Source organism: Ammospiza caudacuta, chromosome 4 (assembly GCF_027887145.1).
Source record: "Ammospiza caudacuta isolate bAmmCau1 chromosome 4, bAmmCau1.pri, whole genome shotgun sequence".
Taxonomy (NCBI): Eukaryota; Metazoa; Chordata; class Aves; order Passeriformes; family Passerellidae; genus Ammospiza; species Ammospiza caudacuta.
The window spans coordinates 27,148,335-27,167,876 of NC_080596.1; the positions used below are offsets into that span (position 1 = coordinate 27,148,335).

At 37.4% G+C, this 19,542-nt stretch overlaps 1 protein-coding gene across 1 annotated transcript in view; it reads right to left on the bottom strand.

The window, feature by feature from the left end:
* INPP4B (inositol polyphosphate-4-phosphatase type II B) overlaps positions 1 to 19,542 on the bottom strand; it is a 169,076-nt gene that overhangs the window by 123,280 nt on the left and 26,254 nt on the right. Inside the window, exons 2-3 of the mRNA XM_058803042.1 lie at positions 17,854 to 18,063; positions 16,196 to 16,240 (exon numbers count right to left, since the gene is read on the bottom strand). Of these exons, the coding sequence (XP_058659025.1) occupies positions 16,196 to 16,240; positions 17,854 to 17,944 (136 nt within the window). The 5' untranslated portion in view covers positions 17,945 to 18,063. The remainder of the gene's footprint in view (positions 1 to 16,195; positions 16,241 to 17,853; positions 18,064 to 19,542) is intronic.

The following is a 19,542-nucleotide window of genomic DNA, read 5'->3' on the forward strand; positions in this document are numbered from 1 at the left end:
TCAGAGAGGATATTCAATAAAGTTATCCCAGTAAAGAACACAGAAGTTGCCAGTTTGAGCCACAGTACATCACTTCCCTTCAAAACAGCCCAAATTAAAAGTTTAACAAAACAAAAGGACTACTTTTAAGCTGATGCCAAAGAATTGAAGCTTGTTATATCCTGTTCACAGCCTGGCAAGCTCCACAGCCCCATGCTGCATTATCGCCCTTTGAACAATTTTACTATCAGCACCTTAGGTCTTCAAAGAAACAAAGTGGACAAAGTGAAACATTACACAGTTAGGAAAGTATGCTATATATTTAAACAAGTTTGTTAGGTATTATAGGCATGCCCCTCAAAGAGAAACTGATAAAAACACAAGCATGAAAGGCATTCTGAGGCTGTTTCCTTAACTGCAAATGTAGCACCGCAAGAGCAGGTAACAACATCAACTCACTTTCCACCATAACCTACCCCCAAGCAGACCACAGGTTATGTTATTTCTCAATGCTTCAGAATGTCTGAATTAACTCTGGAAAAATTCATCGACAAAACACAGTGAAATGAAGCACCAGCTTGTACTTACATGCCAAAGTATGTGAATCTACTCATTGTGACTGTTGACTCAGAGTGCAAAAGCCTGAGTCATCCATTCCCCTGGTGACCAAACCTCTGCTGAGCCTATCAGCGTACAAGGAATGTTTAAGGAAGAACTGCATTAAGAATAATTTATGCTTTAATATCAACAAAGAAAAAAAGTTAAGATAGCAGGAAGAAACAAATCCTCTACTGATATTTCACTGTTCTCTGTGCTGCACTGACACGATGGCAGTGCCCTCTGCCCTTCTGAGTGTGTGCCTACACAAAGAAGTGAAAGACTGGTTACTGTTTCCTCATGGGACCTTGGAGGATTTTTGAAAAATGTTATTTCTATATTGGAAGAGAGTACAGAGAGAAAAACTAAAAAAAACCTATTAGTATATAACAGTAAGAAGAAAGGAAACAAACAAAACCCAAAATAGAAATAGCCTGGAAATTCACCATCTACCTTCCCTGAAACTGTAACACTTCTGACCAGGCATTTTGCACTCTCTGCTCCAAGCACAAAGCCCACTGGAGCAAAAAAGAATTAGTCTAGCAGAGAAACAGAGAGATGCAGCATCTCCCAGAAATGGAAAAGATCCAGTAGCCAGAACAAACAACACAGGCAGCGGGAATGAAAGACATTCCCAGCTCAGAGTTGTTTGGGAAATGAGCCAAGAAGGATATCAAAAATTGGGAAATGGCATTAAAACTGAATAGTTTATTTTTGCTAGTGAGGAAAATACAGTACACTGGTGAATGTCTTCTCATACTCTGGATTCACACAATGTATGTATCAGCCTACACCACAGTGTGCAAGGTAGCTCTTTCTTTAACCAGGGACAAACACCATTTCCCCACAGCTTCATTTCTTCCCATATTCCAAAGCAAAACAGATTCCAGGGGCTGGCTAGGAACAGGAATTCACAACACAGCCCTGTTGTCTCCAGGGTATGCTATTTTGTACACTGTCCAAACAACAGAAAATTAGTAGCATCTGATGGCAAGGGGCATGGGAAAAGCCTGTGCCTCACATGCACATTTATATGTGAAGGTAATGTTCAAATTTTTACTCATTCATCAACAGTGCAGAAGCATTATTATCCCAGAGCAACTTAGTTTATAAACAATAATGTACAGTCTGTCTTGATAAACTAATCAGTAAGGTGTAGCTATTCCTTAGTGGGCAAAAGGACCGGTTAGAGAAGGGAATGCCAGACTTGGCAATTTGCAATGTGGACTCCCAGAATAATTCACCATGCAAGACTAAATGGATGTGGCCACAAAAATTATAATGCCCATGCTATCACAAAATGAGAGCACAGTTACACAGCCATGCAACAGGTATGCATTAGGAGGGACACCTTTTAATTGTAGTGACCAAAATAGATGCTCAGACTCAGGTGAACTCTATAACGAAAAGAAACTCAGGGCAACAGAAAACATTGGAGCATATATACAAATAAGTAAAGATCCATTGATTTTTACCCATGGAGACATTCAAGATCACTGTTCCTGTCCCATGGGGTGAGAGGCTTCTATAAAAATAACATATCTGTTCTCCAGAACATACAGCTGGTTGCCAAAGTAACCTAGTTATATTTTCAAGGAAAGGTACATACATAAAACAATTAGTATCCTTCAGGGAGGTATGTAACAAACAGCAGGAAGAAAATTTCTACCAGTAATCCAAGGAGAAAGATGACAGGGAAGTCTTACCAAATTAATCATTAAAAATAATAATCTCTAAGACATCTCTACAAGTACAGGTTTTGGGGGAATAAACCCCCACAAGCACAAAACAATATTAACAGTACTAACCATAAATAATCTATCAGTATGCTGCCCAGAAAAACCTCAGTCATTAGCCACTTAATTTGCAGCTAAAAGAACATGATTATCTATGAGTCACTGAAGTAAGATACACATGAATGCTGCTGGGGAGAAATGCTGTACGCTGGTAAGGGATCATGCCCATGAGTGGAGATGCCAGCTGCACTCATCATCTCATTTGCAGATGAAGCGATTAATGTGGTTAGAATTACCAGGGTGCAAACCAGAGGTGATCTCTCTCAGACTAAGGTTAGAATTACCAGGGTGCAAACCAGAGGTGATCTCTTGCAGACTAAGGCCTGTGTGAGTGTGGGGGTGTATCTGCAAAGGAGGTTTGATCCCAGCCCAGGTGGTGGAGTCTCACTGCCAGACTGGTGCTTGGACTGAGAAGTTTCCTTAGCAGTGCACAGGCTTAATTTGTAACTTTTCATCCCCCACTGCCAGCAAAGGGGTTTAAATTCTTTTGACACGCTAGAACAGGCCTATTTCCTCTTTAGCTTTGCTATTTAGCCTGGACAGCCCCGTACACTTAGGGGTTTAAGCATGAGAGATGCAAGAGGCTCAGGAAACAGGCTGACTGGATCAACACAGCTCTCAGGCATCATCTCTGCACTGCAGGATGGAAGGCGTGCTTACGTGTGTTCAGCACCCATCCAGTGCTGCTCACATTTCACATTTGTTGTGCATTGATCTGCTGCTAACGTCAGACAATCGGTTCCTGCACATCCACAATCTTCCTCCAGCTTTATATACAGTTGTGGAGAACTGAGTTCCGTCATCTTCATGCTCTAGGCTTCAGCTACACAACAGCAACATGAGGAGAACTTAGAGCTTGGCTTAGAAAAGCTCCTCAAGTAATGAAACAAACTGGTTTTGATCAAAATTTTTAAACTTCTGTAATTTTTGAAAATGCATCTGAGAATACACATCTGCTTATCGCTTTCAAGTAATTGCAAAAATATTTTTTCCCAAAAAGATTTCCTTACTGAGCACATTGTGACTCTAATAGCACAGCAAGCTTTCTCAGAGATGCAGCAGACTTGTGACAGCAAGGCAGATCTCTTGCTGTTTGCTTTAGGTTATCAATTACCCTCTTTCCTTCTGTTCAAAACTATTCTTCGCAAGGCACCACTTCCTAATGATATTTAGGCTCTTATCTTCAGTTTTCTAGTGAGAGAAATTAAGAAAGAAGGGGGCAGGGGCTTGAAGCCTTACAAAAACTTGCTATACATTACTACTCCAAAATACATCCATATCAAAATAAAATTTGATACTGCAATTCCAAGGCTGCAATTTATTTTGGGGTTGTTGGTATTTCAGAACAGCACCTAAGGGTTTGAATCTTCATGGAAACAGAGCTAAATACCATTTTCTCCTTCACCTTCTCCTAATATTGTCGTATCAAGTACAAAGTAATCTTGCTGTAGTTTCTCTCACAGATTTCTAGCTATCCAAAAAAGAGAGTGGTTACAAGTTAAAGTACCAAATGAAGAATCAGAAGATCTGCAAATGGTAAGCAGAATTCCATTTTTCTGTGAACTATTACCTTCTTCATACTATAAGCTTATACTGGTAATCACTTCATCTGAAATAAGATGATGAGTGCAGCTGGCATCTCAACAAAAATCAATAAGAACCTATAACAATTTTTTTCAAATTTTATTTAAAATATATATTGTTCTGTTTGCTAACATTTTACATCTCTTTGGAAATAAAATAAATGTAAAAAAGTACATCAGCAACACCACAAGAAAATGAAAAGAAACAAAAGTGCCAAGTCTCAAAGTTTTCAGTCTGCCACATCTGTTTTTATTACAACCATTCACACTGCTTCCTTTGACAGGAGCATTTTTTCACTGCCATACCAGTTGTCAGGTGTAGTATTACATGGGCTTGATCCTCAGCCTGAAGTATTGACTGACTGCAGAGACAGAATTCTTTTCTAACATGTAAAGAAAATTCAGCTGTTGCTTAGCCTGGCTCCAAACCCACGTCATCATATGCATCTTCACAAGATATTTCACACTTGATGGGGAAAGCAGCTCCCCTCACAAAACATAAGTACACCTAAGACATGCTGCAGGCTTAGATGCTGCATTAAGCACTCTGTGTAAAACTCTCTGGAGACAGCTCTGGAATTAATTGTCAGCAAATTGATGTGTGGCCACAGCCCTGATACCTATGAGACTCTGCTGGTTAATAAAACTATTAATTCCTTCTTTAAGTAAAAATGCTACATATTAAAGGTAATCAAATGAAGGTGCCGGGACATGAAGCAGTAGGGAGCTATATTAACAACAGTAACTCACAAAATAAAAGACACACAATAATAAAAGCAAACTATAGGTCTACTGTCTTACTGAACAGCCTTAGAATTCATCTGTGTGAGAAGAGCTGTGCTCCTTCCTTTCACTGTGCCAAGTAAGGGGACAAGAAAGTCATGTAGTTTCAAATTCATAAGATTCAAACAAAACCCCCAAAAATAAAATAATTAAAAACCCCCACCAAAACCACCTCCTTAACATACCCTGAGGGAAGACAGCAAGAATGTTTGAGCCCTGTAGTATTCTCCATGTGTAGTGCTCAAAAGAGGTAAAATATGGCCTTTAAAAAAAAGTAGGTAGCCTATTATTTACCTGTATGTTTGTAATTTTTTTTTTTTCATTTTAACCCCCCACTCTGCTGGATTGCTAAATGTCAGGCTGATTCACAGTTGTTCTCATTGCATAGTGTCTGATGTTGAAAATGACCAGTGAGATAGCCTAAAAAGATGATCTTCTACAGAAAACACAATGCAAACCACTGACTAATCTCTCCAGTATGCCAGAGGTGACCTTTCAGCAAAACAAAACCCACACATCTCAAAGGAAAGGAGACTAAAATGTACTTCAAAGACAAGGCAAAGAAGAATAAGACACACTTTTAATCAAAGGAGAAAATAGATTTCTGCAATCCGGAATAATCACTTTTAGTCCAGTAATGATTAAATTTGCTGGTAGGAAAATGCTTGATAAATGTTAAATAATCTGCATTCAAGCTGTAGTTAAAAGGAGATGTTCCAACATAAGGAAGACTCGCTTGAAAAGACAGAAATTCTGGATTAATACCTAAATTAGAAGTCCAAATAAAAGACAATGATTAACTCCTCAGAGGATTTTGAAGCAGTCATTCTGACCAATAATTCAGATTGCTTTAGTACCGCAACATAACAAAGTAGAACTTCACAAGCAATTTTATAAAATGTAATATGGGTTTTTTTCCCATAAATGACAGAGTCCAGAAATAATAAGACCTCAGAGGTCAAGGATCATGTCAGAGGACGAGCTTCAAGGAATCCATCTCCCACGAACATCCTGCATTTGTTTACTTGTGTATTCTGGAGGAATAACCTTTACTCCTGAACTTCTCCAAAAAATGTACCTCAGCCATGAAAACTCTGGTGGTACAGACCAACACCCTTCTAAAAATACAGGGTAAAAAACACCATAGTGACTGTAGCTGTTGTCATTGCCTAGATGTTATTTCAAAGTAACATTTTTAAATGCAAATATATTTCTATGCGTAGCTTCTTCAATATCAAAACCAAGATCATTTCCTCCCCAAGACACTGGCTCATAATTATTACTCTAAATTTTCAACTCTGCCGTTTGCATTTTGAAGATTTTAAAGGGGAGACATTCATGATTTTTACAAAGGAGTAAGACCCAAAACAGAAAATTTAATCCTTGTACTATAAATACACTCTAATTTCCAGCAGAAGTTTCTTCAAGGGTGAACAATGGCTATTTACATGCAACAGTAATATATTTGAAACTGCCTTGATTTTGATATGCTGACACATGTAAAGACATAGCCGACTTCTTCAGAGATAAAATTTTAAATTATTTTCACTCATTTGTACAAAGAAATAATATTTTAGGATTAAGAGGACACAAAAAATGATAAAAACAACAACAATCACCCAAAACCAACAACAACCAAAAAAAACCCCAAAAACTTTTATTTGCCTCTTCAGAGATACCCCTTGGTAGATTACAGATCTGAATCTTGAATTACCTACGTATTGCAGCTCCTCATCTCAAAGCTGAGAACAGTGCTAGTCCACTTCAGTTTTTAAAGCAGATAATTCACAATCCTACAAAAAATCCTCAGCTTCTCAGGTATGAGGAATTCTCATCTTTAAGAAATGCTAAGACCAAATTCTTCTTAACTCATCACAATGAAATTCGACACACCTTCAGTCTCTCAGAAATCAATCTTAAAAGCAAGAGAATTCCAGATTGAAGTTTTAGCTTGTTTTGAACATTGGAACAAGACTGAAGTAAATTTTTAAAATGCTTCTTTATAACACAGCAGTTTTATATTCCACATAACAGGCAAAAACCACTCTGAAAATATGGCTGATAATAATAATTAAAGTGTCCATAACTGGACTATTAAAATAATAAAAATTATTTGCCACAGCAGGTAAGGGTGAAACAATGAAGAAAAGCATTCTTAAGCATTTTGCTTGTTTTCAGCAAAGCACCTCAGGTCAGTCTGCCAGTCATGCTGCATCGCCTGCTGGGTGGGATTTTGTGCTGCTGCTGCATTTAGGAGAATTTCAGCTTTCTCAGGGCCTGCAGAAGAACCTGATTCTTGAGTCAAATCTCACCACAGACCATGCATTTCAAAATTTCCAAAAATAAGTACATTTATAACTAATGTGTTCAAAAGGAGCAGATTACTTTAGTCTTCTATTAATTCAATGTTTTTCTATTTATGTAACTTCTGTTTCCACATATGCGGATTAAAAACAAGTCCACTGGGAAATGTCTTACAACATGAAAGTATTACCACAATTATTTGTACAGGCACATTCAGAGATGTATTTAACAACTGCCACTTGAAACACAAAGGTTCAGCTAATGCAGCACAGAGTGAAAAACGTCAAGAGCTATCATGCTTTGAGTTATTAAAAATGTTTTCAGTTAATATATTATTGGCCTAACAACAGGGAGCTGTTCCATTTCTGTTTAGTCATTACCATTCTGCACAAGAAGCACCAACTCCATGACTACTATAACCTCTAAATAATTTGCTTGCTTTTTGTCTTCCAAATAATCTCTACCCTTTTGCAATTATGAGGTGATTATACCTTCACAGAGAAAGACACAAGGAAAGAGACAGAAGGAATTCCCTAGGTAATTTTTCATTAAGTGCTCTACAGTCTGGGCTAAAGGCTAGAAAAGATCAACTGCAAAAAGTGACAGTAAAAAAAGTTGAAAAGTTCGCTAACAGAACAGCTGCAAACCACAAAAAGCTGCAAGCAAATACACAAGAGAGAGGGAGACTTGAGAGTCTGTTGTATCCACTCAAAGCTGTCTCACCTTGACTGCAAAAGAAGGGAGATTTTCATGTCAGCAGGCACAGAGGGCACAAAAAACAATCGTAATTTGGTATTTTACGTATGTATTTTTACATTCCAGTACCACTGAACTCGGGTTGCTGTCCATGATCGCTCCAGAACTGAGGTCCACCCCATTGGAAAAAGGGCACTAATCACTTAATAGCCATCAGCAGTTTATTTTGTCTTTGATGCAAATTCTTTTCTTTGCAGAGTTTAAAATCAGGGTAAAACTCCATTTCAATTTTATTCCTGCAAAAACCACTTCGGCAAATACAAGTTTACTATATATTTTTTTCTTCAAGCTTTCATTTTGCGAATATTCCATGAATAACTGTTCCTTGAAAGAATAAACAACAAAGATTTTGCACATATACAAAAATTCATAAAAATGAGCACCAGTAACATATTATCCAGGCCAAGAGCATCCACAAAACTATTTTAACAATTGCTGACTCTATCTAGTCCTGACTCTTTTTGCCCAAAAAGAAAGGCTATTCAGGCTGCTCTTAAACCCTTCATGATGTCTTCAGCGTGCCCCACATAACGGTTTAATTATGATGCAAGGTGACATTCCCTAGAACAGCTTGAGTCCACATAGCGAGCAAACATTTTAAATGGTCAAATTTCAACATAACTGTGAGTGATTATTTAGAGAACTTGAGAACTTTTTAGATCACAAGCTAGGTACCAACAACAGTAAGGACCAACAGACACCTTACTGTCCATACACAGTACAGAATGTTGGAGGAGTTCACATCAAACCAGTCACTACCAGCTGTAAGAAGCCACCAAACTCTTTCTGGAAAGTTACATGACAAATTCCAGGCACAGAGATTCTGGAATCAGCCTCAAGTTTAACAAGTCCAACCCCCCTGTCCAAGCAGGGTCAACCACAGCAGGCTGCATCCACTTGGGTGTTACAACATCCAAGGACAAAGACTTCAGAACCTCCTCCAAGCACTGCACCAGTGGCTGACCACCCTCACAGTAAAAAAAAATCCCAACTATCCCTGTCCAGTAATTCCAAATAAAAATTATTTTTCATTCATGCCTAGGAAAAAAATCCCAGGACTGTGAGGCCCAATTAGGCAGCAGCAGAGAAAACGAAGATGTCAGGCACTGAAGCACACAACCAGGGATACCAAAAACGGCTCTTCAGCAAACTTAGTGGTACACACAATTTCTTTTCTAAGTAGATATAAAATTTAATACTTTAATGCCACTACACTTTGCATTTTGATGAAAAAAGCACTGTTTCTAGAAGAAACAGTGTAGTTTTAAAAGATTTATGAAGGTGCGGAGAAGACCAAGGTCTATTGCTGAAAACATGCAAACACTGCATATCTTTTAAGCTTCCCCGACAACAGCACAGTTAAGGAGTTAGGACAAAAATAATCTCTTGCATTCTGAAGAGTTAAAATGTCAGCTTCCTGAGAGGCACAGAAAGGGTAGTAGGCAGCAGCAGGGCCAGGACTGCCATCCAAATCACAGTTGTGATGGGTAAGGAAGTCTTACAGATCTCTCCCTAACAAAGGAACACCTCATCCTTGTTTGTCTCTCTGAGTACAAATATCTCAATAAGGACCAATACAATATTCTCAATAAGGATCTAATAAATGATGCACACACATTTGTGTACGCACAAACAGCAAGTCAAATGTCCTGCTGAGATCTACCACACCCACGTGGGAGCCATCCTAGGGAATTTCTGAAGAGCCTCATTTGGGAAAATCAGGTTCAAACATTCAACTGGAGAGAGCAATAGACTGGCACGGCAAATAGGAGAAAGTATGCACAGTAGGAGGAATATTTTCGGGCAAAAGCAGGAAGAGAAAAATAATGATGAAAAAACAGCAGCAGCATGTGCCAAAAATAGCTTCTCTCTCATGCAATGATCTTTAATCCTATTTTCCTATGAACTAGTTTAAAAATACGCTTTTTCCATTTCATCAGAATAATTGAAAAATTAATGTCACATTCTCCAGAACGCCTAATAATTCAGAAGTCAAGCACAATGCTTGTGAAAATACTAAAGGACAAATTAAGGTACCCACTAGTTCTTTTTTGATGTTTTTTTAATACCTAAGTGAGAAAAAATTGAGAAATCTCAATTCTGAGAGAATTGCATTAAATCTCTACCTATATCTATAAATTCTTTAGTAATTTTGGAACCCTTTTCCATATATAGCTTTGAATCAGCCTTACAAATTACCATTATATTACTGATAGCTATGAAAGTTTTACATCAGAAACCAGAAATAGTTCAGGCAAAGCAGCATGGAATGAGGTGGATGAACCCATGCTAAGACTGAGCTCTTGTCATTAATCTGTTTCTAGCACTCTGCCTCACTGGGATACTGAACTGGAACCCCTCTCCACAGAAAACATAACTATTTCCAGCACAGACACAGCTTTGCCTCTGAAATTCTGGAAAAAAAGGAATTTTGCAAGCATGAGACAGCAATTGCAAAGTCTATAAGAAAAACATGCCATAGACACCAAAGCAGCATTTTCAATATCAAGAAAAATACCTGATTTTACTAAGAAGTCTACCAATTTTATTTAAGGTTTGAAAAAGAAATGTCCTGCCTAGTCTTATCCTTCTTTTTTTTCCATGGACTTATAAATGCAGCAGTTTTATAAGTGACAAGATTTCAGCATTTGTACATTTCTGACAGAATTTAATCCTATTATCTGCTGCATCACTCAAGAGCTAAGATGATAAACCCCTGTCTCTCAGAATGGCTAAATTCCAAAAAACCCTTTCAACTGTTAAACAGCTTTTAAAATTCAGGCATGTACAAACTCCTCTCTAAACAGATTAGCCACAGCTATTCAAAATTTATCTCTAGATAAGTGTTTATATCAAAACATGTGAAAGTCATTGTGAGAATCTTTAGGCTATTAGATTTATAAGCTTCCCTTAGTCACAGCCCTTATTTATACATATTTATATTTACAAGGTCATCAACCACTTTCTCCCAGTAGTTCAAACACTTTTTTTTTTTTTCACAAAAGCTTCTGGAAACAGAAAATACTCCAATGTCATGGAGCAGAATGGAAGAAAACTGCCTGAAACTCAGTTTGCACCTGGGTTTAATATTGATACTCAAAACACCCTCATGTTTCTTACTACTTACATCAGCAGATTGCTGTAAATCCATCACACTGAAATATACTCAGACAGTAATGATTTGCTCCCTCATGCTGGCTCATCCTCTGCTCTGACCCTGCATTTAACGAGCCCACCACAGGGACTAACTGCTACACAGCACCTTGTAATGTGGAATTTTAACCTCTAACACCTACACAGAAATTGAATTTACACAAGTCAAAGCTGGTTAATGAAAATCATTAAGTATCAATGGATGCTGACAAGTTGGAAATATTTCTGCGACTACTTCTATTAGGAATTGCTGCTTACTGACTCAGAAACAAAGTAGACAACAAAAATGAGTAATGCTACACAAGATGTAATGGGTTTTCAGCAACAAAAAAAATTCATATTTATGGACTACACAGAATAGCTATATATATACATATAACTCTCTATACAGATAATTTCATTAAGAACTCTAACTGTAAAGTATATATTATTAAAAAAGAATTTCAGTTTCTCTTAATATGCAAAAAGCACAGAGAGCACTAACTGTTCACATATCTTCCCAAGTTTCATGTTTGGAATTTTTGAGTCCTTGCATAGTAAGCCCTACAATTAGTACAGATTAATATTTAAGGGCTGTGACAGCATCCTGCTTCTCTAGCTGCAGTGCAAATGAAGACAATCCCTGCCCTAAAAGGGGCTGAAGGATAGATTTCTAGAATTACAGTGCCTACAGGTACAAATTTTAAAATTCACTAAAATTTAAAAAGTTACTAAGAAGAAATTGCATTTAAGGCATCTTATGCTGCAAAAGTCTCAAAGCAGCCAGAAGTCAAACCAGTAGCTCCCAGAGGAAAACAAGAGCATTCTTTCCAATCATGTGATAGCTTTTCTACATCCTGAATCTTTTATGATGAGTTTAAATTGCCTTTTCTTTACTATTTGTTATTGTGATGTAACAGTACCTAAGATACATCAGTAAAACTAAGAGGGGGAAAAAACAAACCTGACTAGCTGGTTTGGTGAAGACGGAATTTGTGTGGGACCAGAACAAACTCAAGCAAAATTCAGGAAACTGTTACAACAAAAAGAGCAAAATGAACAAATAAAATTAAAAACTCACAAACCCCGCCTTTATTTTATATTATTGCTGCTATTGTTTCTAACATGGCAAACACAACTTTTTTTGAGGGAGAAATATCCCTGAGCAATATGTGACACTGAGTTTGATTCACAGGGAGATGATCACTTTTTAGATTTACTCAAAAGCGCGATGACAACTTTTTTTACAATTTTATTTGGCCAACACAACAAAGCATCATTTATTCACCAACTCATAACTTGATGAAGCAGAAGGATAACCAAATGGGCAAATTCTACTGGGATCAAGACTGGCTTCAAGTTTGTGGTAAGGATAAAACCAGTATTTCTGCTTATCATTCTTCCAGGAACAGCTGCTGCTGAAAAAGCTCCAGATTATGTTTCAGAATTGGAAAAATCATTTAGTCATGCTCTTTGAGCAGCATCAATATACGATTTATTTTCAGTGGGCAGAGTTAAATCTGCTTCAAGACCTTTTCCAAAGGGATGGCATCACAATATCACTTGGGGAAAAATACCATCGTGGAGAATAAAAACTTCAGCATTTACAGGTAGACTGCTTTTGTATCAATTTGGTGAAAAGAATAAACAAATCACCTAGAAATTTTTAATTTTAATTCTTTCAAACACTTGCTCAAGTTTTCTGCGATTTGTGCACTATTTAGTGAGATTTTGTAAAAACATAGTCATAAGATTTACATTACTCTACACTTTGAAAAGTACCTAGAGGTCATTCAACAATAGAACAGTCCATCAAAATTCATGGATCTAATATATTTGCAAAAAAAAAAAAAGTTTGGAAATGTGTTGGAAATGGTTACTGAGAGAGTAACTAACAAACTTATTTCCTCTTTTCCTCTGATTTATTTCTCCCTATTAACACCATGTTCATTACCTAGTTTCTGTTTGAGCACCTTGACCACTAACTATACATTCTACCCTGTTCCCTCATTTTCCTGATTGTTGCAATTTTCTTGTGCTGCTTTGCCAGTTCACTATCAAATACCCTTACAAAAGCACAAGCTCTTGAAAACTTCACAATAGTGTTCAAAATGCACAATATAATTTATCTCCCATAACTATAACCTTGTACATCAGCTGGGCTCACATACTTCACATTGATATAGCACAGCCACTTTGAAGTCAGGAATCCACAACATATTTATTTAGATCTGGGACTCAAGGGCTGGGATATTTTGGACAAGCAACCAAGAAGAGCAGTTTCAAAATAAACATACATGTAAGATCTAAAACCGCACACTTCAAAGTCATGGGAAAGATTTTTATCAGTTTCACTGGTTTGTTATTCAGGCCCAGTATCTGGGTTCATTCCTTTTGCCCTGCTCCTCCTCTCTACTCATCACCCTGCATAGGCTTTCACATCCTCCTCCCAATGCTTCATGGAACTGCATACAGAACACAGGTTTATTCTTTGCTTTAACCTCAGGGAAAAAGAAAAAAGACAGCACTTTATTGCACTTTCAAATAAAATAAGAGAAGGCAATATTTAGACATTATATGAAAGGAATGCTTTCCAGAGTATTATGGACATAGGATGTTGCAAGGTAACTACCATAACAAAATACAAAACTCTAGGAAGAATTTTAATATCACTATTTCAAGATTCAGTTATCAGAACTTCCAACACTGAACAGCAGCACTTAGTTATAATGTCCCCAAATAAAACTCATGTATTTGGCAGCACTCAAATATCATTTAAAAGCTATACGTTGTTTTAGTTACTGGAGTTCCACTTCTGAATGTTATTTGTTGACCAACAAGTGACAAGAGACTTAAACTACAATTATGTTACAATTTTTTTAATGTATTTAAACACATTTGTATTTCAAATGCTAGAAGCAAATGTCTATTTGCATATATACATGTAAGGATGCTACTTAACTAATGCAATAATATTGATTACATAACAAATACGAATATGAACAATATGACAGTGCTGGTGACCGGGGCTGCTGGAGCTGGGAAGTGTTGGCATGGGAATGCTGATATTCCAGTCAGAAGGATAACTGCTAAGAATTTCATTGACTGTTCAGTCACTGAAGGTGGATTCCCCTAATGCAAATGTGTTATGCTTAAATATTTACTACTACTTAAGGTTCAAGACACTAAGAATCACCTTTATACAATTGCCTGTGTTGCCAAATATTCCTGACTTAGGACTCTGGACAGGACTATCAGCCAAAATCAAGAGGTTTATGCTGCTACTCCTAATTGTTACCTGAGCAGCAGCAGGATCCAGTGTATAAAATCACAAGTCAATCAATATTGCTGCAGAACAAACCACAGAACATAAATGCCAACTAGGAACAGCCCAATGCAAAACACAAACACTGACACTGAGTGAACAGAGATCCATCCAGCACAAGCCCAAACAACTCTTTACTTTGTTTTTACACTTCTGCCTGCTGGAGCACATTTATCACTGAAAGCAACTTTTCCTGAAGCACTGCTCATCTAATTTGCCGTCAGTGCCTGTAGCACCTTCCTCCCTCTCCCACCCTACACCTGAGTCATTGTGAGAGTTTGTTATTGCTGGAATGCTGCAATTACTGGCTCTGCCCAAATACTACAGTCACATCACCTATAAAATGTAAATAGAAATGCACAGAAAAGTTAAACCTGCTCTTAATGATTAAATAACATGGTGATTTCCCACCAACAGAATGAGGCCTTTGTTCCATGCAACATTCAACAATTTCTGCAGAAATAGTCCATACAGAAAAAACCCCATAACCTACTCGACAAAATTCTTTGCAATGCCATAACTACCTAATTTTTAAAAGACATAGAGATAAAAAATACACAGATAAAATGTAAGGTATTCTAAAAATAGCTGTATCAAATAGAACTGTGTCTGCCTCAAAGGGCACAGTTTTAAGGTGTCAGCTTTCCAACCAGTGTAGCTGCAGCAGCACACAAGCTGAGTGTAACCCAGTTCCAAGGACAAGGCCAGGAAAGAAGCCCCCAAAATGCAAGGAGCAAAAACAGAACCACAGGAGCCACATCACTCATGTTTGCTGTGTTTGGAGTTTCTGAAGGACATTTGTTTGTAGACTATTTAAATTCTCCAAATAGAGCAGTCTAATTCATACTTATATAATATTCTGCTCACAGTTATCTGTATTTCCCTCTCCCTCTTACACTTAAACGTTTTTTGCAACAGATGCCATAAAAGTTTTTATACCAGAGTGAATTTTAACAGATACTGAATAACACTGAGTAAAAGTCTCTTAGTGTACTGCTACACAACATCAGAGATATATTCACAGGTCATATGGATGTAAACATTGTAACAAATTTGACAAGTTTTAGTTCAGAAAGCACGTAGATTCAAATATTTGAAAAGTCACTATTTGTGACTGTGTTCTTTTCCCATACGCAGGAGCGGGGAGTAATCACAGGATCATTTCAGTTGGCAAAGACCCCAAAGAGAGTGGAGCCACTAACCAATGTTCTTATTTCCCACACAGAATTTCTGTGTTCACTGCTTCTACAGCAAATAATTATTTCACTTAGTATTTCAAAGGCTTCAAAGCTTTTGCACTGAAAGAATAGCGAAAAGTAGCCAAGCTTGCTTTGCACAGTTTGAGCTGACATATTGTGCTCCTTGGACTTGTATTACAAATATACCATTATTCAATCTGAATTATTCTGTACTTCTAAATGGAATGGGAAGCTTGAGCTGATAGAATCCATCCCAAAACAATTCTGCTACATGCTATAACAATATATAATTTTCATATACTAATTTTTAAGTACACTAAGTATTACTAAGTATAAAATGGCAAAGTCAGGTAAATATTTACATTGCCTCCACACTACCAAATAACATCACATTTAGATTAAAGTTTGTTCTAAAGCAACAGTCCTTTTATCTGGATATGGTTTCAAAAACTTCAAATTAAATGTCTTTTTCCAAATAAGTAGTAAACTACATTCACAAAGCTGTTGGGCAGATTTTCACCCTGGTAGAGCAGCACAGCACTCGAAAATTCAATAAACCTTTAGCCATTCCAACCAATTAAGAAACTAAAATCAGTGTTTAAAAAGGCACACACAGGCACTTCTCCCATCTAGACCTTCAATTTTTTAAAAAGGTCACATCTACACTGTATAGCACTATATACATAAAAACTTTTCACACACAGGCCATTATAATTTCAAAAATTCAAAATTGTATCTTACCAAGACTGAACTCCAGCTTTGGCTCATTTGCAATTCTCTGAATACCTTAAAAGGTCAAGAAAAAAAATATTAGAGATAAAAGGCAAGACATGGAAATCAAATTAATGCACAGCAAAACGTTGACATGCCTATAACTACTGCCATTGCCACTGAAGTAACATTCTATGTTAGAAACTCATGGTCAAAGCAAACTTGGATTAAATACCTGCCTGAAAAAAGGCTACTTTTGAAGAAGACTTCCTTCTTAATGGAAACTTGCTGCTGCTGGGAAAGGAAACTAGGGTAAAAAAACAGGTTTTCATGGCTGTGTTACTTGTAAGATTTCCAGTCACAGTGACTGACTATATATGAGTTGGGAAAATATTAAGTCTCATAAGAAATTTTTAAGTAGGTATGTCATCACATTAAATCAAACTCCATGTTTAGTGAAAGTAGGTAGATCAGGTTAATAGAGTAAAATATAAACACATTATTGATCCACAAATTGTATAGCAATGAGCCCAACTTCTTTTGTTGGAGAACAAACACATTAATTCCTCTTCTTACAAAACTGGGACAGTAACAGTTTAATCCATTGTGGAATTATGTTCTATTGCAAAGGGCAATATTTTCTTATGCTAAAATAAAGGAGTGAATCACAGAGATGCAACAAGAGAAAAGTAGGAAGCGAGGAGGGATAGGTGAATACCACTTTGGTGTTTACCTGATGCACAAACTAATTGGATCACAACTAGTTTCAATTAACTTGTAGAAGTTAAACTCTCTTTTTGACATTTTGTATTCTCTAGTAAGCATTATTCATTATTGGTCAGTATTGAAGAAATTGGTCTGATGGGAAGGATCATAGTTGGTATATGAACTGGAGTAAGATTTTTGTTTAAAAAAAATTGTAAAACCTACAAACAAAAAAAATCACCCCAAAATTATAGCTATGTCTGCTCCATAAAAACATTATGCTGCTAAGTCTAGATTCACACTGTTCTCATTAGTGTAGCTATTCATTCACATCTATGCGAGGGAAATTACAGCTGCAGAGCTTAGATAGGTCAAAAAGAAAAAAAAAGGGGGGGGTTTTTGTTGTTTTTTTTTTTTAATGGAGCTTTAATAAATTTGAGTTGAACTCTGCCATATTGGCCTGAAACACCTTCATGAATGCTGGCCACAGCATTAAGTGACTGGGCAACTGACATACAGCCTTCTGACTGCAGTGCACCACCAAATACAACTCAACATACAGGCACTTGCATTCAAATCCCCAGACTGCTTTTCCATCACATAGAACAGACCTGTGATAGTAGTTCAAGTATCACTAAAGATTTGTACATTCATCAACATTATCAGACTATATTTTAAACAGTAATTCATGTAGGACATAAAAGAGGAAAAAATGCTTTAATTCTTATAAAAGAAAATAGGTTAGAGAGAACAACTCAGAAACACAGAAATCCCACATTTGTTCCCCTGAAGGTTATGTGCATAAACCAAAACATATTGGGGAAAAAATGTAAAGACAATTTTCATCAGTTTATTTCCTCTAAACTGCACTCTGACAGGCAAGAAGTTGAACAGCATTTCGTACCCTGCTTGTGACACTATCTGAACTGCCACAGAGACTGGGCCACTTTTATTGTACCATTCCATAAAATACATGCACTTACTGGTAAACTGGGGCTCTCCTAGACTGTCTAACTGGGATGAAGGGAAAAACTGTCGTGCTTCATCTGATGGTCTCTCCTCTTTGATTTCCATGACCAGCCTCCGGAACTGCTGAATTTTATTCCGCCAATCTTCCGAGTTCACCTCTCCCAGTGCCACAGCACAAGATTCAGAGCCCAGCTTTGATGCAGCCTCGAGGCAAAGGTCCGGTTCTGCACTCAGAAAGCACAAAAGCAGCTCTTAGGGACTGTGCCTGGAAAGAGGGTGATGGAAATACTGATTTCACAAACAATCAAAACCACTACATACACACGTGCATTCATGGTCACAGAACTATGCAGCCCCATCTACCCTCTGGGGTCAAATCCCAGCTCCTTCAGAACTGGTGCAGTGCTAAGCATATCCACAGAGTAGTTCCAGGATTAGTTAACTGATGGCTAAATTAGGCAGCAGAATCAAACCAAAATGGGAAATCCTTTTCCAGCAGCAGCCTACCAGGCAGCTCTCTGAGCTGCTAATTTGACAAAGAATTTGATTTAGGGCAGCAGACACAGTTCTGTCAGAGAGTGGGATTCACCAGAATTAATGTGTCCATCATCTCTTCTAATAAAGATCTCCATTATGCTCAGCCTCTCATTCATCCTTGCCAGAATACAATCAGGAACACATGCAGATAATTTAGCATGACATAACTCCCCTGTGAAGACTCAACAGGTTATATGTGGGAGTTTCACCATTATCCATGTGTCATTTGCTGTTCTGCCTGGAATCTAATTGTTTAATGATCAAATTTTCTGAGAACAAAAGAAGGGGGGGAGGATGCTGAAGCTCCCAAGGAATCCAGGTAAGTAGCAAGGGCTGCTCATTTGATTAAGATTAGAGCAGGAAGAAAAAACACCTTGAAGACATTTAAAATTCTGTAGAATAGACAGCTTCACAGAGCCACAAATTCAATGTGGCATTTAGGGCTACACACACTGAGAAGAGCAAACTGGGAAAGAAAGAAAATCAATTTTTTTTTTTTAAAGAAGTTACTAACTAATTTAGAAACAAAAAACTCTATAAAACACCTGTGCTATTGTATTAACAAGGATTGAGGTATTTCATTGGGCCTGAAAATCATTCTGAGCTAAATCTGCCATATATCACTGGACAAAACAGAACACTGAAAGGTTTTCATACTTAGTTTGAAAATCCAAACAACGTAGAAAAGTTATTTTCCATACAATGTGAACTTAAATTTATTTTACTACTTTGAGTATCTAACCTTGGGCACTTGCACACACGTTATTCTAAACCTGTTTGCACTTCATAAACTGAGCATCTGCCAGTTACAATAACCTCTGTTTTTATGGTTATGGAGGGGATAAAAGATGAAACCTCAAGTCTGGAAGGCTCTAAAAACTGTGTACAAATCCCTGCGGAGGTCAGACAAGTCTTCTGTCTGGGCTGGATCTAAGGAAATCCAACTGTGTGGCTGCAGATGCTGCTGAAAATGCTGGGTAACATTAAATGTACCAGCTGGACCATAGATCTTATGAGGAAAGACTGAAAAGAGAAACTGGAAACATCTGCTTCAGGGGCAGATAAAAAGCTAATAAGGATTCAAACACTTGCCTTTAACCCTGACTCAGAAAAAACACGTATTCAATTCTTGAGAGAAGAATATCCAAAATCTTAGAGAGGTTTAG